We start from the raw sequence: 22,825 nt of genomic DNA on the forward strand, positions 1-22,825 counted from the left end.
GTTCGGTGACTAACTGCGCATGTGATGTTGTTGACGAGTTGGTGGCTGACCAACGACTGAGACACCCTGTGAGAAGTGTTTACCACGTTAGGAAATTAGCTGATCCTTGCTGTGACAGACTTTCCTGTGTGAATGTGGTAGAATTTATGTTGTGTCTCTAATAAATTGCTCCTGGCAGGTGACTGAGTCATCATGTTAGAAATGTAGAGTACTGTTGGTAGAGTTGAGGGGAAATAACTTTCCTTAATCTAAACTGTGTTTGTAGTGGTTACCCGAGAAGTGTTTTCACATTCCTCATCATTCATTTACATGCAGACTATATTGATTGATTCAGTGCTCTTGTACTTGTCCCATGTCTTCAGGCGTTTTGTGAAATAACAGAATGCAGGGAATACTTTGTCAGCATGTACAAGGATTTCTCCAGTGTATTAAAAGTCCACTTGACCATTTTTAGACATAGAAAAGTTAGTAAAGAACTTGTCTAAAATTTGACTTAATGTTTTACCTGTTCAGCTCATAAACAGGCCCGACAATTTGTAAAAGAGGTTAAATATGAAGTGCTCGCCTTGTGGTATAGAGACATCTTACCTTGAATGCGGAAATTAGAAATGAGTGTTTGTCTCTCTCCGCCTCGCACTTCTGTCCTCCTGTGAGTAAAACTACACACACTCTTAGCAGCCTGTAGGTTTTGTGGTGGAAACCCTAATGTGGGAATCAGTGGCATCATTGCAGAGATGTGTTGAAAACAGTGTTAGAAACCAGTTAAGTTTTGGGATTGTAATATTAGATCAATATGTATATATTTTTAAACTAGTTGATGCAATTTATGTAGAAGTTGTTGTTAGGTTGGATGAAAAAGCTGAAGGAAAAAACGGGTAATGCTTACAACCTAAAATGACGAAAAAAGTAAATGTTAGACTTTAATTGTGATACTTTGGCAATTTAAGCTTGCTGATTTAAAAACGAAGACAAGGACACTGACAGATGGATAAATTAGTATAAATTGGTGGTTTCAGATCCACCAATCACATGATGAAATTCAAATGACTAATGACCCATCAGTTGTCAATTGTTTCCACCTGTGTCAGCTAAGCAGCAGTTGAAGTTGCTATGCTGATGGGCTTCTGTGTGACTAACTGTAACCAGCTGTGAAAATTTCTCTAATATGGGCTGTGTACACCACTTGCAAAATTGCTAATACACTCCAAAGCATAACTGTTATTGATCTAGACTAAAACTCATAGCACCCCAAGAAGTTGCTATACAGATGTGTTTTTTTTTCTTTGTGTGTGTGTGTGTCTATGTATGTGTGTGTTCCTGGTGTTTAAACATGTAGTCACTTGAGCAGGATGGAGGTAGTTTCTGTGTCTTCTTCAGAAATCCTTGAGAAAGTTCTAATTGATCTCTGTGGGGTAGTTACATGGCTCTTCTCTCACTAAAATGCATACAAATGAAAAAAGTGTAAGCCTGCTGGCTTTAGAAAATAAGTTGTTGAAAGAAGACAAAGTTCCTAGTCGTGGATGATAAGATGATAATTGTAAAGTCAGGTCAGAGAGAAAGTTTTTTGATTTTTCTGCTTCACACTCTCTTGCTTGAAACATTTTGCTTATAAAAATTAAGTAATTTATTTATTTATTTTTTCATTTCAGTTAATGTTTCAGAAATGGTAACAGTGCAGAAGAGTTGATAGCACACATTAGGGCTGTGCGATATGACCAAAATCTCATATCCCGATATAAGAATTCTATCGTCCAGATAACGATATAAATCACAAAAGTGTAACATTTTCTGTAAATTTTGTGAATCTCGGGCAGCTCGTTTTGCGGGACGTGTTTCCAGCTGCGCGTCATGTAGCTGGTGTCGAGTGTTTTAACTGATGCATGAAACTATACATTTTTAGACAGAAGTTGTAAAGGCCGCCGTTTTCTTTGAGTATTTATTACACAGCGCGCTGCGGGGAAAAGCCTGTTCTAACGTTTGAGTCTAAGGTTTATTTTTTAGCACCTGGCGGCTCTTTTTTTTTAATTCTCATCCGTAAATAATCTGCTCTTTCACGTGATTCAGTTTATTTTGAAAAGTCTCAACAGGATCTTGAGCTTTATTGTGAAAGGTTTATGTGGAACATAAACAAGCGGACACGCGATGGTTTTACCATCGTTGTTGCTAACCACAACGCATGAAAACAGGCGCTTGTCCGTCTGTAGTGTGGTTATATTAAATATAAGAGAAAGAGAGAACTTTAAGAAATTAATATAGCCACTACAGTGACCATCAAAACGATGAAAAAATATTGCCGTAAACAGTTTATTTTGCGACATCACGAAACAAACGATAGCGTAAAATGAAACAATAGACGTTTTTATATCGTCATTCGATATATATCGTTATATCGAACAGCCCTAGTACACATCACGAGCTGGTTGTCTTGGTGTATTAAAAAAATGTTTTCATGGTAAGTGGTGCGAGGCTAGTTGTGTTCCATCCTTTTAAGAACTTTTATGTTTTTGTAACATAGCGGGGCCTTTACTTTGCAGCAATCCCAATAAGGCCAGTTAAAACATGATGATCACAACATAGTAGTGATGAACTTAATTCCAGTAATTTGTTGAAATTGTTGTTGGTATCAACCGCTGTTTTGTTTTGCTATTGCATTATCCAGAGGCACCTTCACTGTTGTTATGGCTTATAGAAGTGTTTTCACTTCCATGTGGAAGCTGAAGTTAAAGCTATAGGAGTCCTACAGCCAGAGTGTTAAATGTCATCTGTGTGTTTATTTTGCTTTAGACGTGACTGACAGGGAGACGAACCGCTTTCTATTTTTCATGTGGGTCACATATGTATGTGTTTTGTTTTGGTTTAGATTTTTTGTTTTATGACCATCAGCCTTTGGGCCTTTGCAGTTTTCCAGGATAACTGTGAATCCCTGAAAAGACCAGTGTTTTGTTGTGGTTTTTTATTCTGCCAAGAAATGCAAGAAAAGCACGCGAAAGCTTGTACCAAAGTGGGACAAAAATGGTTGATTTGATTGAAAGCACGGACCACATGTTTGAGGTTAGAAGTGCAGTCACGTAACAATGCAAGATCATGGGATTCGTGCTACCGTATGTGAGCCAGTTGTGGTTAAACTGTTATCATACTTGTGCAGAATTAGAGGATGACAGTGAAAGAGACTATAGCTGCAGATGTTTCTTTTTCAAACATGGTAGAGGATGATTTTTATGGGGATGTGCATGTCTGTGCTGATGATTGCATGGGATTAATTGGAGGGAGTGTTATCTGTGACATGCTCTTCATACAGTAACTGAAGCAGCTAATTTGATGTGGAACAGGCTATATTAAGACTAGGGATGTCCCAAGCTGATATTTATAATTTATGCCAGCTTTTCAGTCCAACTGACCTAGGTCTAGCTGTATTAAAAAAAACACATGCGCTTCTCTTCAAAATTAACTCTAGAGTGATATAGAATTGGCTAATTTGTTATGATTGCTGTTGAAGATGCATCAAAGCATTTAAGAAAGAAAGTTTTTTTTTCGCCTTTGGGCACCTTATTTTGACATCCTAAAGAAGGATTTTGGGACAGTGGCAACATAGCATATATAGTCTACATTTATGGATTTCTTTTTTTTCTCTCCCCTTGGTCTGATGCCCAGGGGTTGTTAAAAGCTGGCTTAATAAAATGGGAAGTAATGCAATGCCTCTAGACATCAATATTTAATGAATAGCCTATAAAGTAGAATGTAGGCTTCTCATAGAGTGGATGGATGGTCCATAACAAGTTCAGTGAGTCTGTGTATTGACTTGTTATGTGTGAAAAGTGTAAATTTGCATACCATTTGGCATGCTGGTGTGTTGGCTTTAAATACATCTGTGTATTCAGCTTCTCCCCCAGTGATTTCTCTGCTTCTCTGACCCAGTTAGCACAGCGTATTTCTGCCTCATTCAGTCTTTGTGTTAATCGGCACAGGTATGTTTAGTGAAATGCATCTTTAGCCATTGGTACCTAACCATTAAATGCTCCAAGTTGCCCTAAAAATATATGGGGGGGAAATGGCATCAGACTTCTTAGTGGTGTGAAAATGTGACATTCTTTGTAGAGGAACTTGTGTAATGGAAACATTTTGAAAGGGGTTTGTTTATCAAATGGAAAAGAGGAAAGAAAGAGGTTCTTAGAAGTAAGTCCTGCCATGCATGGTCTGTTGTAATAATAGCTACAAATAAGCTTGGTATTATTGCCATAAGCTGCCTTTATAATGTACAGTATAACTGATGTGCAGTAGGCAGAGCAACGCATTGTTTTCAGAATGTCTGCATATGATAAGATCCTTTGCGTTTGGTTGAGGAAGCTGTACGGCTAGTGTCATGCATTAAATATATCTTCCACACAAGACGCTGAAATATTAATGCACTAGAAAAGTATGATATAAGGATTAACGATTGGTCGATTTCAAGGCACACAAAAGTATTAGACACTATTAAAAATGGTTAATATATACAATTATTTGTGGATAGGAAAGTCAAATGTTGTGTACCCTTTCAAAATAAACTCACTGAGAGTTTTTGTGTGGCTTGATAACCCGATTAGGCTCTTTCCAGCTTGGCACATTCATATTCATGAATGAGTAATGCTGCAATGCATGAAGACAGGAAAAAGAAAGAAATTATACACTTATAGGTTCTCGTGAGTTTTTCTCCAGTAATCCTTACTTGGGGGTAGAATGTGTTTCTTTTGCACACCTCTTTCTCAGCTAATCACGTTGGTTTTGTAACTTTAATTAGGGACTTCTCCCAAGTGACCAATTTAGACTTCTCCAAATTATTCACTGTATGTTGCCAAATAGCTTCCACATATAATCCAAAGTTTTCTCAACATTGAATCGGGATACACTGCAGCTCATTGGGTATACAGCTCATGCAGCTCAAATGACTTAATGTTATCGCTTCTTTTTCCCTAATTAATATTCAGAGTAGTGCATATATTATCACTTATGTTTTTTGTGCCACAGCTGGGTATTAAAGATAAACTAATGTGCACTGTCAGTATTGTAAATAGAATACAGTTTGTCTTGTTTATTAATCATGTAATGGAATGGTAATGATAATACAATAATGACTCACCTGCTTACAAATACTACAGAATTATTGTTTTTGATCCATTTATATCTATATTAACTGCACACATCTGTATTTTAATAATGTACAGTTAACAAATTCTGATATGATGACCTAACTGCTCGGTCTCAGATGAGATATCAATAATGTGAAACTCAGTTTTATTTGTTTGCACAGGCAACGTTTGGAAACGAGAGAAACTGAGTGTATGGGTTCCAGTCACCTCACTGTTTTGTTATTTAAGAACACAGCAGAGGCTGACTTTGATCACTGACCCTAATATACTATAGTCTGCCTACAATGTCATATGTCCAGCTACAATTTTAGTTGTTCTTTTTGCCAGTTAAGCACACACTAATTAACCAGCAGTGCATCCTCAAATCCTTGTGTTCGGTCACAGTGTCATATTTGACAGCAGACTGAGGACCTGCTAAATTTGATTTTGGGTTAGTTCTCCTTAGGCTGATAACAAATTAGACCAGCAGTCAGATCTAATGATATTATTTCCACAGTAAACAAAACAAAAAAGTGTCTCTGTAAATGGGCTCTGGCTGTGTGATTGACTTCCCATGGAACTGCCCTCTGTAAGTCTAATGGGGAAGTGAGACAGTTTGTGAGACAGTAAACTTTTTATTGTACTACTGGATACTGTTATAGTGTTTCCTGTAATATCTTGACAAAGCTTTACAGAACATAAATATATAAATGATTTTTCTGAGGAACAGTTTGAGGGTCCACTATTATTTGCAGTATTTTATTTGAATTGAAAAATGTAGGTTAGAGCAGGAAAAGATTAGTGTGAGAAAGTCAAAGCCACCCATTGCTAATCGTTTGCCAAATGTACTCTCGTGATGTATCTCATATTTATTAATCAAACTTAATCGTATGCTCAATAGGACTTCAGGAACTTCAGCATAAAGTTTTAGATCTCAGTATATGAACTGATACATTTAAGTATTTCCTCATTTGCAGGTGATTTCCTAAACCCACAGTGGCACCAATGGCAATGTTGCTTTCTGAATGAAAAGTAAAGGGGGATGGAAAAATGCCCAGACACGCCCCCTCGATCCCCCACCCCCCACCCCAGCCAACACCCCCAATTTGAAACTGATGCTTCCTTTGCTTTATTGAAATGTGTGACAGTGGGAACTTTTTTGTTTAGCAGGCTTCAGTATCTCTTATAGATGTAATGAGGATAAAGGCACCCAAAGGGGAAGTGGAGCAGAAACTAATGAGTGTCAGTGCAGTCCAATGTGTTTGCAGCTGATTGGGAGATGCTATGAATAAGTCAAAATCCCCCTCCTTTTCCTCCCTCTTTCCTGCTCTATAGCTCTGTTGTGCTCAATGAAGATAGCGGCGGGATGATCCGATCTTTCTAGCTGGCTCAGTTTGTCTCAGATCAGCTGGCAAGGCTAATACTTTTCCAGCCATGCATATACAACAGTGTTGTGTTCTGACCTGAGAAGCAAGATCATGTTACATTTGTTTTTATTGTTAGTCATACAGGTTTTCCCTAGTTAAAGAAGAGTATTTTCAATGAATCTTACAGTGTGTTATTACCTTAACATGAAAACAGTTGCATCGTTCTTTTATTAAGACTTTAAGATTATTGTGACAAAACATTGTGCAAATGGTTTTTTAAATATTATTTTATCATCTGATCTAAAATTGAGTTGTGTGTTGCTGTCTCTCATGAGTCCCAAGGCAGGAAGAACCTCTTCAATATGTCCTTAAAATGTTACAAAAACATTTGCTGAGGAAGCTGCTTACCCCCCCCCCCCTCACAAATGAATATGATGAACATCACTTCCACTGCTGCTAAGGCAACCCCTACCAAGCATGGTTCAACATAATGACTGAAAATAAGAGGTTTTGTTAACCTGAATTTGGTTACTTAACATGCACCATGATGCCCCTTTTAACAAGCCTGGCTGTTTCCAATAAACCTTTAAAAAGTGTTAGACAAATAATAAACACAGCAGTGGTACTTATATAAGAAGTCGTCTGGTGTGCACACATTGTGATGCTAAATAGATGATTGCCTCAACGTGTTAAAGGGTACCTTACTGCCTCATAAGGACGTAACAGTTTTGAATTCCAATGCCTATAAATCTAAGAAGCTTCTCGTATCTACTGCTATTGGCTAAAAAGTTATTGCAAGATTGTTTCACAGTTATTCTGATGGTTAAATCACAAAAGGAACAGTTCACTGTCAGACCATTTATTTACTTTTTTCAGTCTTTTATTTATCGTGAAAGTCATTGCATGTTATATAGTAGTTTGTAGTGTTTTCACCTGCTTTATGTCAGCGTGGTGGCATCCCTGTCCATTGTTATAGGCAAAGTTCTGACAATGTCAGAAATCTCTGTAGGATAGGAGACGTGATACACCTGCCAGACTAGCTCTGTGTGCATTTAGCATTCCCAACTCAAACAGGTCAGAAAATATACCAATCTTAGGTTATTAAACAGACACATTTAAGCTAAGATGCTTATATATTACCTTGCAGCAAAACATCTGTTTTGTTTTGTTTTTTATAGTCAAGTGTATGGCAAGTGTTTAAAAAAAATAAATAAATAATAGCTGCAATTATCATCATGTACCTAATGTTCTGTTAATTTGGTGGCAAATTGACTTTGAAATGGTCCCACTGTGATGTCATGGGTACAGGTTTCACTTACTCTGTGCTGAGAGTAAATCCCACCAGCAAACATTGTAAAGATGCCTTTACAGTGATTGTTAACAAACAACTGTCTTTTTTTTTTTTTTTTTTTTCCATGAAATTCATCCAGTTTCACAGGCTTGACGAAGGTCTGACTTTGACCAACAGTAGAGCTTCTTCTATGTTTTAAATACAATAAATTGAATTTGTATTTTTTTTTTTTTTAGGTGCTCCATAAACGATTATTCAGTTTGTCTCAAGGACACTATGAATGTACAAGTCTTGCGACCTGAATAGTGATGACAGGTGACACTTCGTAGCTGGTTTCTGTATGAGAACAGGTTTGACGTTCAGGGCTTTGTCTGAAGTGCAACATTTACTTGTTTGAGTGCTTGGTTTTTCCCACTCTGTTTGCATGCAGGGCTTTTCTTGAATGTGCATTTGATACCTGTAACCTAAACCGAGGTCAGCAAACAAGTGTCTAATTTCCGTGGTCATTTTCTATCCATGATAAGTACATCAAATCAAATTCAAATTTTATTTGTCACGTACACAGTCATACACAGTACGATATGCAGTGAAATGCTTAGACAACTGCTCGTGACCTAAAGAGGGGAAGAAAAAAAAAAAAAAAGGAAAAGGCTATGAATAAGATAGGAAATAAATATGACAAATTAAAAAGGGTAAATTTAACTAGGAAGGAATAAAATATAAATTAAGGTTAAAAATGAAATAACTGTACAACACAAATTAGAATGAAGGGTAAATTTAACTGGGAAAGAATAAGATAAAATATATAAATTAAAGTTGAAAATAAAATAACTGTACAACAAAATACACAATACACAGTATAGAACTATATAAGAATGTATGAAGAAATATAAATAAATAAATATATACACAATAATAGCAGCTGTACAAGTATTAACTGGAAATGAAGAATATAGTGACCAGTGTTGTGCAATCCACATTATGTCTTGTGCAGTGCAAATATGCTTAAAGTGATTTAAGTGATGAAGTGAAAACAATGTCCAGTGTGTGTGTAAGAACCATATGTGTGGGTCAGTACTGTGTGGTGGTGTGATTGAGAGACCGTATCGCCTGCGGGAAGAAGCTCCTCCTCAGTCTCTCTGTGTTGGTCTTCAGGGAGCGGAATCGCTTTCCTGACCTCAACAGAGAGAACAGTCTGTTGTTGGGATGGCTGAGGTCCTTCACAATCTTCCTGGCCTTGGTCCAGCACCGCCTGCTGTAGATTGAGTGCAGGTCAGGGAGCTCGGAGCGGATGGTGCGCTCAGCTGACCGCACAACCCTCTGTAGAGCTCGTCTGTCCTGCATGGTGCTGTTCCCGAACCAGGTTAAGATGTTTCCCGTCAGGATGCTCTCTATGGTGCACGAGTAAAAGTTCATGAGCACCTTGGAGGGCAGTTGGAAGTCTCTCAAGCGTCTGAGGTGCTAGAGACGCTGACGGGCCTTTTTCACCATGATGTTGATGTGACAGGACCATGATAGGTCCTGTGTGATGTGAACTCCGAGGTATTTGAAGCTGTCCACTCTCTCCACTGGGCACTCGTTGATGACAGGGGTCTGGTAGTTCCTCTCCTGCTTAGTGCTGAAGTCCACTATCAGCTCCTTTGTCTTACTGACGTTTAGAAGGAGGTTGTTCCTCTGGCACCAGTTCTCCAGATTCCTAATCTCCTTCAGGTAGGCCGTCTCGTTGTTATCAGAGATCAGGCCCACCACGACGGTGTCGTCAGCAAACTTGATGATGGTGGTGGAGCTGGTAGTGGCCACACAGTCATATGTGTACAGAGAGTACAGCAGGGGGCTCAGAACACACCCCTGGGGGGCTCCAGTGCCGAGAGTGGTGGAGGCTGAGACATGTCCGCCCATCCTTACTGCCTGTGGTCTGCCAGTTAGGAAGTTGGAGATCCACTGACACATAGATGAGCTGAGTCCCAGATGCTCCAGCTTGATGGTGAGTGTGGAGGGAATTATGGTATTAAATGCAGAGCTGTAGTCTATGAAGAGCATTTTAACATAATTCCCCCTTCTAGTGTCCAAGTGAGTGAGTGATGTGTGGAGGAGATGAGAGATGGCATCGTCTGTGGAACGATTTGGACGGTAAGCGAACTGTAGTGGGTCCAGTGTGTCTGGTAGTGAAGAAATGATGAAGTCTCTGACCAGGCGTTCAAAGCACTTCATCACTACTGAGGTGAGGGCTACAGGGCGATAGTCATTGAGAGAAGCAGGGTGGGGTTTCTTCGGGACAGGAACAATGATGGACTCTTTGAAGCATGTGGGGATCACCGACTGAGATAAAGAGATGTTGAATATCTCAGTGAACACAGGAGCTAGCTGGTATGCGCAGTCTCTTAGGATACGACCTGGGATGCTGTCTGGTCCTGCTGCTTTCCTGGTGTTCACTCTCTTGAAGGCTCTCCTTACTTCATGCTCGGAGATGACGAGAACGTTTCCGGTGCTGGCAGTATCTTCCTGTCTGTAGCCGTTAGCGCCGCTAGCACTAGCATTGTTGGAGTCCTTAGCTGCAGCCTCGAAGCGAGCATTTACAAGGGACAGAAGGCTATTGATGTAGAGCTGCATAATGATGATGGAGCTACTGTTTAAGCAGCCTTTCAGCACTGTGATAAATGCATGGTATGTCAAAGTTTGCTGAGGACTGAAACTATTGTTCAGTAACGAATTAGAAACGGCTGCTTACTGCTTTTAAAGGCACATCTACTAAGTTCTTTCACTGTGTATGATAACACCTTAAGGAGTATAACATATTTTGAAGAAATTATATAGGCATTGATTGACAACTTTTAACATTATATAATTTTTTTATAATCTATATTTTGATGTACAGCTTCTTTGGCATTATCTTTTCACTTACAAATGTGTTTATTTGAAATATGATGTGAACAAAGTAGAAGTACCATTCTTCTGTGAATTCAACTTGTTTGGCAAAATTCACTTAAATTTGAGTTTCTTATAGAAAGAACAGCTGTAAATGGTGAACTACAGTTGCATTTGTCCTTCAGCATGTGATCCGGTATCTTGTAGAGCATCTGCTTAGTTGTGCTGTTTTCTTTGAGGCCACTTTTAGACCATCAAATTTGTCTGCAGGATCCTGTACAGTACTGGATTTGCAAGATAAATCAACTAGATGCAAAACGCCAGGCTTCTGCTTGACAGTGTGTTTCAACAGCTTGGTCTTTTGTGGTTTTTATATTGTAGGTAGAAATGTTTGAAAAGGAAGTCTACAGCTAGTCTGTTCTAGTAACTTTGATATTCTGTATTTTGCAATCTCACCTTTATACATGATCTCATAGTTGTTTGTTTTTTTTCAAGGGGGAAATGAGCTATTTTCTTTTTCTTCTGTACAAGATAAACTGATAACAGTGCTTTGCACAAGGTTAAGCTGAGCTAATGAGAGTAGGGGAAGCATGTATGTTTCATTTTAGTCTATCCTCAGTTTCATAGTTTACTGGGTTTCTGTTTTTTGGGGGGGGGGTTTTTGTTTTTTTGGGTTTTTTTTTTGTTTTTAATGGCATTTAATGATCAGACTTTTTGACTTTTAAAAAGACAAAGGGGAATGTTATCCACTTCCATGCTTTGCAGAAGGAAAATGCGGCAGTTGTCTACATGGATACATGGCTCTGACCTGAATGTGTCTGACCTGGTTATTGAGACTTGGCAGACTGTATCACCCTCCCCTTTTTTCCCCTCCCTCTCACATGGCTAAATACAAACAAAGAAGTGACTATAGTGGATACTTACCTTGCCTTAGCCATGTATCTGTATTTACTGTGGAAGTACCATTTTTCACTAAGTTGTTTTAAAAAAAAAATGCCATAGATGTTCTCAGTTACTGTGATTGTTATCACTGCATTAAAGAATAATAATTCACTAATTCACAGCTGCCTAGTATATGAGCAGATAGCCCTCCTGCTTTTCATGAGTTGAGCACAAGCCAATGTTGGTCCCATAGCACTTGAACTCCTTGTTCAGTCAACATGCTAACTCTAAGCATCTGCCTGTACCTCATTGTAAACCAGATAAGCTAGTGTAGAGAAAAAGGTAGCCGTATGTATTCAGAGTGTCATGTGAGATTTATCTTTGAGTACAATAGATAGTTGGCATAAAAAGCCCAATACGTTGGGCCAGAGCGCCGTGTGTCTCCTGCTGTTGATGTCTGTTCTTGTGTGTCACATGCTGTTCTACAGAAAAATGGTACTTAAGCCAATCCAATATACATAAAAGAAATTCCAATTTTTAAAATGTACATTTGACTTGCGTTAAGTGTATTTTGCATGAAGAAAAAGACGAACATGCATAGGTTTGTTTTTTTTGTTGTTGTTGTCAAGAGAGTTTGTATCAGTATTTCCTCTGTGCAAAGGATCTCAAAGGTTCATATTTAGCTGGATATCATATTTAATTAAATACTTACCGGCAGACAGGATGTTGGAGCAGGCAGCTATTTATAACCATAAGGATTATCTTCACATGCAAATGCATTGATCTTTGTAAGAGTTTTCACATGCTGTGCACAGGAAAGAATTACCTCTGTTGTCCAGTTTGGATTGTATTACATTTATGCAGCCATCTAGGCAAAACCTTTAAGCAGGTCAGCGGTGGACGTTTTTATCTTGCAGCTCTTTGCTAATCTCATTCTGGTCTTAAAATTGAGTAGTTTTTGCTGATTTGTGACACAGCCACATCATAAATGATCCTGTAATTGTTTTTAACAGAGTTATAGGCTCCAGTAGAGCAAACATTAAAAGGAGAGATGATCTAGAAAGTGCTTCTTCTCATTCTGGTTTCTTTGCTTGGGGTTAGACCTCTCAGACATTATGTGTATTGTAGAAATGGGGTATCAAGTAATAAGTGGGGATACAAAAATAATATGTTAAAAAAATAACAATTACAAGCAATTAGATGGAATGTCATGCAGGTGATGCTTAAGAATAAGCTGTATTTAACTATTTTTTTTTACTTTATTACATTTGTGTACTAGTATACAGATGTGACTCAGAAATAGTCTTTGTTCTCATTTTAACAGTAACAGTTAGCTGCAGTTAAAACACTTTGTAGTTTTAGTTTACTTATTGTATTAGACAAGTCTGCTGTAGAACTTTTGCAAATGGCGCTCACTAGGAAATCTTGCACTCCGTGGGCTGGTATTGCGTATACGGTGAAATAGAAACCTGACGTCAATTAACGACTGTGGTGAACCCATCTCACAGGATACCCACGTTGTTGCACATCTCAGCAGAAATGTTGTCAGTCTTTATGTTGCCAGGAAGTGGCTTCCAAAGACACAACAAGGTAGTTCTTAAAAGGTTGTGGCTTTTGTTCTGATTTTGCAACTTGCATAATTAACTCAAGAATTGTTAGATTGTAATGTAACATGTCCATATTTTGAACTTGTTAAAATAATACAGCTACAACAACATGAAGAAACAAACGAAAATACACATTTAAAAAGAAAAAAAAGACTTGTGATGTTAGCTACTCAATTACTATTGCTTATCATTCAGATGCTCTATCCGGGGTTGTTGTTGATTTGCTGATACATGGCCACATCATGTTTCATCTTGTACTCGGTCAGAGCAGAATTACAGTCCTCTGTAGAGGACACTTTTAAAGGAGAGATGGTGTAAAAGAGTGTCCATTTTCTCATTTGTTGTCTTTTAATCTCCTTAAAGATCTCAGCTTATATATGAAAACACATTTTCAAATTCCGGTCATACCGTCTCCTTTCATTCATTTATTTATAACTCTTGTGTTCTTCATGTGCCCACACCTAACTGATGCCACGCCTTCCAGTTCTTTCAGTTGCACAGTTAAGCCATATCTTAAGACTGTATGACATCACCTGATGAGTGTCCCAGAAAAAATGGGAGGGTAAACAACAAAGTTGTCTGGCAAAAACACCATGCACACAACTTCAAGAAGTCTGGGATTTGCTGTATTTATTTGATCACTTTTACACTCCGTTGGCAACAAATTGTATTACTTTCTACACAACGGCTTCATACTAAACTACACTGAATATCTTCTCAGGGGCAATAAGATTTTAGGACTTGTCATTGTTTAATTCTAAAACATCTTCATACATTTTGTGTATTGTTATAAATTTTTAAAGACTTGGAAGCGCAATAATCATGATGATGATATGTCAAACAACCTGCTAATGCAGTGAAACCATACCTGGGCCTAAAAACACACAATCAAACACTTTTTTTAGTCATGGATTGGCCTCCCAAGAGCCCAAACATCAACTGTATTAAAGCAACGTGGGATAATCTGAACAGAACAAAACCCAGCTCACATCTGAGAGAAGCTTTGGACACTGGAGGACTATTCCTGAAGACTACTAAAGAAATGACAGGAAAGAGTTAAACAAAGGTGGTCATACCAAACAACATTGTTAGAATTGTTTTCGCCTTAGATATTGTATTCTAATGTATGAAAGCACATTTCAAAAAGTCACTGCACCGTTTTCAATTTTCCAAGCAAAATATAATGAAATGAGGGAGGAATTGAGACACACTACTTGACATTCTAACATTTAAAGTGAAAAAAAGCAAATTGTAGGACAGATTGTTAGTAGCTTACACAGAAGGCAAGTTTCTGAACATGCTTCTCCCCTGTGTAAGGCAGAGAAGACACCATCTTTGGACGCGAGTTACCTTTTCCCTGATTGTCATCATTCTTCTGGAGATCCCGCCATCTCTTTAGTTCTCAGTGTCTGAATAAATGAGTTGAAAATAAGACTACCTCAAGTACATCTCCATTTGTATATTTAAAGTATTTTTTTGTGTGCGTGTATGTGTCATTTAAAAAAATAAAATAAATAAACTTAAATCGACACACGGGGCACTAAATGAGGATGAAACTTGAAGGGATTTGCCATCCCAGAATGACACCCATTAAAATCAACTTAAATGCTTTCTGAGTAAATATCCTAGTGGACTTAGCTGGGGTGGAGGCATATAGCTGTGTAACATAGCATGTGGGAGGATTGCATATTTAAACAGTGTGTTGTTAGTCAATAGTGCAAATTGTTGGGATGGTTGAAGCAAATAATGGCCTGAGTTTGTGCAGATTTTTGTCCACTGCAGTCATTACATATATTTAAATTCTTTAGTTTTCTTGAGCAGTTTTGTGTCGTTTACTATAAGCACGTTGTTTAACAGCTGATTCACAGCTAAGTGTTCCCATTGAGTGTTTTCCTTCTAGAGCTTCAGCATGTTTAGCAGTGATAATGGACTGTTACATTTCCAAAGCCTTCCAGTATTCTAATTTTGAGGAGTTTTTGTTGGGCGCATGCAAGTGTTGAGATTGATATGCTTCTCGTTAGTATGAGTGTATTCTGTCAGAGCCAATCTGTTTAGAGGAGAAAATTGGGAAGATGTTGTAAAAGCTCTTTGTTGGAGATCAGGTTGCACTGCCTCATTTCACCAGAAATTCAAAGAAAACAATCACGGTTTTGTTTTCAGTTGTCACGCAAGACCACTGAGACCTAAGATCGCTGGTGAGAACCAAAAGCAAAGAGGGAGCAAAACTGGAAGTTCAGGTTCCACTTAGCTGCTACAGATACTGACAACAGGCTTACCTTTCTACCTGTCTCAGCTGTATTTCTAGTCTGTTGTTGTTTTGTGATTTGGGGGGAAAAAAAAGTACACTTTTTCTTGGATTAAGAATATGTGGGGTAGAAAAACTTGACTGTGTGTCTTAGTCAGCAGCTTGATTTTTGTTGTCTTAACTCATAGGTGTCAAACTCTGGCCCGCGGGCCAAATTTGGCCCGCGAAGCCATACCAAATTACTATTAGAGCTGGCCTACTGGTATTATACAGCTAATATATATATTGTTTAGTATTAAGCTTTGCTTGTTCCATATTCAGTTTTTCAGCAAAACTTGTTTGAGTCCATAAGAAAAGATTCATTCTTATATCTAGAGGAAGATTTTTTTTCAATAAATATTAACGTTAGCCTGCGACTTTGTTCCAGTTTTGAATTTTGGCCCACTGTGTATTTGAGTTTGACACCCCTGTCTTAACTCAACATCTATCTGCATTATTGACAAGCAACACTTCTCCTGTTGTGCCTGCTGGATTTAAATGTAATGTTGTTAATGAGGTGGCCTGAGGAAAGGAAATCTCGAGGGATTTTATTGTGGTGTTTCTTCAGTAAAGAACACAGTTTTACCGTACCAACTTTAATCTCAGCTGTACTTCATAATATAAGTTCATTGTAATTTCAAATTTACAGCTAACAGAGGTTTGGGGTTTACAGAATTAAAATTGAAAGGAGTCTTGCTAGATCTTAGATCAAGTTTCACCGTATTTTGCAAAAATTGTGAACTAAAAATTTTTCTTTGATGGTGTTGTAAATATCAATATTAGTGATCATCTTGTTTATGTGTCTATATTTATACAAGCATGAGATCATGACTACAAATCCGAGTAGTCTGCATTTAGTCTACAGATGTAGAAATGTTTTAAGTGTGGTTTGAATACTGAAGTTGAATTTCACCACAATTTGTCTCATGCTAGTATGTGCTTGTTCATGTTGAAATATACAAGGATTGTAGTTCTTTTAAAGGTTGTGCAACTTGACATTTGGGAAAATAAGCATTGTGTAAATCTCGCAACTTGCGTTCTGCACTTTGTTTTTCCACTGACAAATCGAATGGTAAAGAATAAGATTCAGTTTTAAAAGGAGTTAAAGTGGCATTTTAGAAACACATCTATAAATGACTAGCACTCCTCCCCAAATTAAGGAAGTTACTTTTTCCCTTTCCTTTTCATTCACAGTGAGAAGCAGTTCAAATGTATCCCATGGGGTCTGCGGGTCATTATGTGCCTCTTTTCCTCGCTGCTGTATTGTTTCTGTCGTCATAATCTCTAATGTAAAATTTCAGCTGAGGCTCAGAAATCATGTAACAGTTCCCTGCAATCTGGATCAAAAGCTCCTTTCATAAGGCAAGAGCTACCCCATACTAATCACATTCTGCCATATCAACCAGACATGTACTATAAATAACACAAGCCGTTTGCTGCCGTCAAACACTATACTTGCACTTCAATTTAACCCACGATACTTACAAATGCACACGAAGGTGCATCAACAATACCTTCTGTGTCTATTTTGAGAGTTGATGTGCTTACAATTAATTTGATTTCCTATTGTTGTTTAATTTCTCTAGAAACTCAAACAATGACTAAGGGCTTTAAAAGCTCAAAAAGCATTGCTTCACTTAAATGAAAAGAAAGAAAAACCTTTTTGGAAAAATATAAAATGATGAGAATTGGTCCGAGTGAAAGTTGAAAGTTAGTACGTGAATTATAAATCATAAATGCTTTATTTTCTAATTATGTTTTCAATAGAATATCTAAGTGCAGGTGCACAACCTCCGTTTCAGCTGCCATTGTGTTTGTGTTCCTGTAGGCGTGGCAGGAGTGGAGCTTCCGTGATTGGCCCTAGGTTGTTTTCCATAGACGCGTACTGAGTGAGGCTTGCTGAGTAACAAAGTAGTGAAGATGACTCATTGAGTCTTGAGCATCAGCATCTTTGGTTATGATAATGATTTCAAAATGTCCATCATCAAATCATTTTTCTTAGAAAACTTGTGAGAGTGTTCTTGTTGTTTCTGTGTGAAAAGAATGAAGATTTCATCCCATACTGTGTACTAGCTGAGCTGTGAAGCCTCTGTTTCCCAATCTTAGAGTGTGATGTACTTGTCAGCCTATTTCTCTTTTTATTCCTGTTAAAGCTAGTTACGTATTTCTGTGAGAACCGTATTTCCGTACATACAGTTGGGTGACGTTCAGCTTTCTGGCAGTGTTTTGCAGAATAGCCTTTATGTCACAACAGGAACAGTCTGAATTTCAGAATAAACTCATCAGATGTTTTGCAGTTTCATTTTCAACACTACAGTGTTAATATTGAAATGAAGTTAAGGATTACATTAATGCTCACGATCCTTAAGCAACGATTCAAAGACAGCTTTTGGGCTGACTGGCACATAATGTAGCTGTGCCTCAAAGTTTGAAGTGAGCTGCTCAGTTTGTAAAATGGGTAGAGATGCTAATTTGACAGAGGACAAGAAATGAACAGAGCATGCCATGGAGGTGAGAAAAGTTAGTCACCAAAACAAAGACAGACGGAGCACAAGTTACTACAGTGTGGGTACTATATCTGAGCTTAACTGCTGGTTACCTCAGAGAGTATAAATCCTTTCTGCGGAAAGCATTTGATGGGCAATTACCCCAATTATTTTCAATTGGGACTTATTAGTCACTAAAGCAAACTACTGCTACTACTGGATAAACTAGAAGTTGGCCATTGAATACTTGTTGGCCACAGTGGAAGACCTTGGTGACCTTTTACAGAATTCACACAGATATTTCTGGCATGAAATGGATGGTAAAAACTGAAAATGTGCCATTTTCACAGTTTCACTGTACAGTTCTCTTGCATAGACCTCTTTCTGTACAGCCGTTTCTGTATTTTATTAGTGAGACGCGTTCCACATACGCAGTTAATAAGTGAGTTCAGCTGTGTGTTTTGTGAATGACTTTTTATGTCTGAGAGCTGCTTCTACAATTCACTGTAGTATCTATAGCAACACCACTGACCCGGGAGGCACTTAAGTTGCAGGGAAAGGGTTGTGACAGGGAAGTGGGTTTTTTTTTTTTTTTGGCTCTGAGTGGGAGAACTAAGTGGGATTCTGTGACTGGCTTGCCCTCTAGATTGTTTCATTTACTGTTACACAGAAAGTGTGCCTGCAAAGTCACATGCTGACTATTCACACACACCCACACAGTTTGAAAATCTATGAATAAATATAGCTAGTGTTGTTGTTTTTTTTTTTACTTTTTAACCTTTTCCGTCCCATCAGCCTAAGCACTTACTAGCACGATGGTTCAAGTAAATACTTTGCCGAAATAAGTAGGCTAAGAAAGAAAATGTCAGTCAGTCAAGAGCTTAACATGTCTGGAAATCTCCGTTGCATGTCTTGAATTTTCTTAGTTAAGTCAAAAGCTCCTGATCGACTGAAGTTGGGTGAGTGTGGTCAGTCATCTGTCCCGTAACATGTAGGTCAGTGGATAAACCGATCTGTTGTAGACAGTACGGTTCTCATTAGTGTGCTGCTTTCCAGATTACTCTTTGGGCCAGCCAGCCCTGCAGTGCAGCATATCTTGTCCATTTCTGTTCGTCTTCACATCGAAGCAGCGCACCACCTTGAATAATAGTGTTATTAAAAAAAACTGTTTTTACGTGGCAGTACAGCTCTTCGGCTCTGATGACTAACACTCAGGATCCATTAAAAAAAAAAAAAAGGTTTTGTTTAAGATACAAAACAAAGTTTTTCAGGTATGTTGTCATAAATTCAAATACTGTAAATACCGGTATTAAGTAAAAAGTCTCACTGATTGCCTGACCTTTTTGTTTGTTTTTTGCATACCTTACATTAACTCATAATTACTACACCTTCTCTGTTAATTCATGCTGCATTCCCTCCTCCCTCTCTGACCACTCTTAATAGCATGCATCATACATGTGTTTATTTCTTCTTGCTTGGGTTGAATGGAGGCAGGCCCTCTGTCGTCTCCTCTGCTGATGGCCCAGATTACTCTAAGTACTTATACATGAGCTGGCCTCTTCCATAGAGAAGATTGTGTGGGAGGCTGACAGCCTTTTACATGTGCATACTTCATGTGAGTGTGGGTGAGTGCATACATGCAGCCATTATTAATGAGTGGGAAATGGAAGAATAGCTGACTGGTTCTGCATTTGGGACAATTGTGGACTGAATTGTCACAAAAGCTGTGGCAAACAAGTAGATCATACTGCCGTCTCTACTACTTTGCACTCTCTAGAAAAAGAGGTCTGTGTTTTACTTTTTATTGGCCCAATATCACCCCTAAAATAAGTATGCTGTTGCTGTTTGTAGCAAAGTCTAACGGAAATACTTGCTCTCACCCACATAAAGCATGCAACGAAAATTTAAAGTCTACCACACTTCGGCGGCTCTGTCAGCCAGACAAGATACAGAGCGGATGAAGTATTCTGAGATGATTTTCTATGACAATACTCAGATTAAGATTAAGGGGGAGGGAAAGTCGCAGTCTCTGCATGGTCCAAACAAAGCCCCTGTTGACCAAAGTCACATTCAATAGTGTGTACTGCACTTTGATGAAAAATTGTGTAGATTTGATCTATAGAAAACATGCATTTAATTTCCAGCAGTGCTTAACAACACCCCTCCTATCCACCTTTTAATCTGTTCATCCACATTGAGAGCAGAAAAGATTTTCTGTCTTATCGATATCAGTTTATTTTGGTGTAGACAGCTTTGCATGAAACCAGTCAAGGACAAGGATTTCCAAAATAATGGCTGACTCATGGCTTACTTTTTGAATTTATATCCTCCACTTCATTGAACAGCATCACATTTGGCATATTTATGGAAAGTTAGATGTGAAAATTGGCTTTTCCCAAATGGTAAACAGAAAGAGTCCGTCTTTTCCAGGATATTTACTGAAGACCTAAAATAAAAGTTATTTTTGTTCAGTAAAAATCTGTGTGACTGGCAGTGATTATGTGCAGTGTATGCAAATTTGAGGAAAAAACTGGCAGCCCATTCCCTTGGAAGAAATAATAGTATTGAGTGTGCATGATGCAGCTTGCCAACTGCTTTGAGAGGTCCGTCTGCAAAAGTGCCTGGAGAGCCGTTACACACCAGACAGTGTACTGTGCTTTGGGACAGATTTTGGGCTGCATTATTATTTTTAAGTGTAATTCTCTAGTAACAAGTATTTCCATTTAAATTCCAGTGTTTGTTTGCCTTGTCCATTGTGACAGTTTTACCCTCCTCCTCAGATGTGGAGATGAGATTTACAGACTAGCAAGAGACAGCCTCCTACAGCTTTCCGGGGAGGTTAAATTTATCCGATATCGCAGACTAAAGTAAGACGACCAAAAGTAAACATAGCCGGCAGCCCCGTGGCTATTGAAAGAAACAGAATTGTAAATCAAATGGGTACTACTTCCTCCTACTTCTGTGCTTTATTAGAAACTGTGAGAAACAATAATGACTAATAGTCATATTGGATTTAAATGTGAGAGCAAAGGTTGACAAATGTTGAATTTTCCCTTTTATGATGATCTGAGTGATTTGTGGAAGTCGCACCAGAAGCTAAACATGACCGTTGTTTCACATCCATTTTTCTAATCTATTTAAGTCTTGATTGTTACTCTACGGGCTGATGCTGCTTTTTTGTTGTCATACTTATTCAAATTAAATGTGCGATTTTAATCATTTCCATTTCATTAAAGTTGATCAAATGTCAACATCCTTGTGTTACACAGGAAGTGAAATGTGAAAGTAGCACTAGTCACCAGTCTGCCTCCTTATCGTCCTAGTCTCCTTCTTCATATCTCTCCATTTTCCCTCCATAGTGCCTCAGGATGTCCAAGCGGAGCCTGTTTGTTCGTCTGGTACCATGCCGCTGCTTGCGGGGCGAGGAGGAGATCGTAACATCGCTGGACTACTCCCACTGCAGCCTGGAGACTGTTCCTAAGGAGATCTTTAACTTCGAGAAGACCCTGCAAGAACTCTACCTCGATGCCAACCAGATCGAGGAGCTGCCTAAAGTAAGGCATGCATTGTGATGTATAGAAACCTTCAGTGTTTGTACATCTTTGTTGCTAGGAGTCTTTGAGGGATACAGTTGAGCTTTATTAAAAGTCGGGACATTTGTACATTTCTCATGAGACTGTATAGGTGAACCACATGTTAAACCACATGGTGTTTATAATTTCTTTTTTCCCCCCCTCCTCATTCTACAAGCAACTGTTTAACTGCCAGTTACTCAACCGACTGAGCATGCCAGATAACGACCTGGCAGTGTTGCCAGCAGCGATCGCAAACCTCATCAATCTCAGGGAGCTTGATGTCAGCAAAAACAGTAAGCAGGATGATTCCTTTGTAGAACCTTTTTGCTTTAAAGCCTGAAAACTTTCCTTTGAAATTTCAAACGTCGAAATTGTCTTTTTGTTGTCATGACGGCAAGAAAATATATGAACGCATTAATACCTTGTTTAGATTTGCTTTTTCAAAGATGAGACAAGGCGAAATGCCACAGCATGTTTAATTTGCTGTGTTTACGTCACAACATGACTCAAAAAACCGATCAATAGAGCAAGTGGACAAGCCCAGACCTGCAAGCAGCTAGAAACTCTCTCTCAAGTGAAATGGAAAAAACTGAAAGGGCGATATAAAGCTTCTTTGAGCTGGTTCTCTCACACACACACTGTAACAAAATATCTACAGGGTGAATTGTCAACTGTTTTGTAGAGTCGGAAGCAGCGGCATTTGTCAAAGTTTAACATTTACTGCTTTGATATTAAACATTTGCACTGTTGAACATGACAGGGCTTTGTACTTGAAGCCCTTTAAATGTTGCCTGTTTGATGAAAGCTTTCCACAGACACACTTGGTGCTCTTCTAGGGTGACATTTAGAACAAAAAACAGGTGCAGAACAAAGTGTGTGAGGCTGCACACCGAATCAGTCAGATGACTCTGCTGTTTAAATAATTTCTGCCTTTTTAAAAAAACAACAACAAAATGTATATTCAGTTTTTATATCAAATACATCTGCAATAAATTGACACAGTTTTAGCCTCCGTATCACAATCATTATTTGTAAAGTAGACTTTTGTAAATTGAAAGAAAACCAGTACCATGCAGTAGAAAAATTAAAAAGTATGATATTAAACAAGGACAAATGAACAACAACAAAATAACTCTGACAGTTTTTAAAAAACATAATGGATGACTTCCAGTTTTAATTCAAAGAATGTAACAAAAATATTGCATTAATTGTCCATTCACTTTCTACATTTATCCATTGAAGCGGGGCTGGAGCCTATCCCAGCTGTTATAGGGTGAGAGGTGGGGAAGGACAGATTGACAACCCTGGACAGGTTGTCAAGCTGTCAGCCAATTAACAGAGAGACAGATGGCCACCCACACTC

General features: G+C 38.4%; 1 protein-coding gene across 3 annotated transcripts in view; it reads left to right on the forward strand.

Moving 5' to 3' along the window:
• The window catches only part of erbin (erbb2 interacting protein), a 49,445-nt gene that overhangs the window by 2,996 nt on the left and 23,624 nt on the right, over positions 1–22,825 (forward strand). For all 3 annotated transcript variants that reach the window (XM_085414380.1, XM_085414379.1, XM_085414382.1), the window contains exons 2-3: positions 21,247–21,441; positions 21,638–21,755. In XM_085414380.1, coding sequence (XP_085270506.1) covers positions 21,256–21,441; positions 21,638–21,755 — 304 coding nt within the window. In that variant the 5' untranslated portion in view covers positions 21,247–21,255. The remainder of the gene's footprint in view (positions 1–21,246; positions 21,442–21,637; positions 21,756–22,825) is intronic.

Source organism: Rhamphochromis longiceps, linkage group LG7 (assembly GCF_057381845.1).
Source record: "Rhamphochromis longiceps isolate RC_006_pf linkage group LG7, R_longiceps_female_GT1.1, whole genome shotgun sequence".
In the NCBI taxonomy this organism is placed as follows: Eukaryota; Metazoa; Chordata; class Actinopteri; order Cichliformes; family Cichlidae; genus Rhamphochromis; species Rhamphochromis longiceps.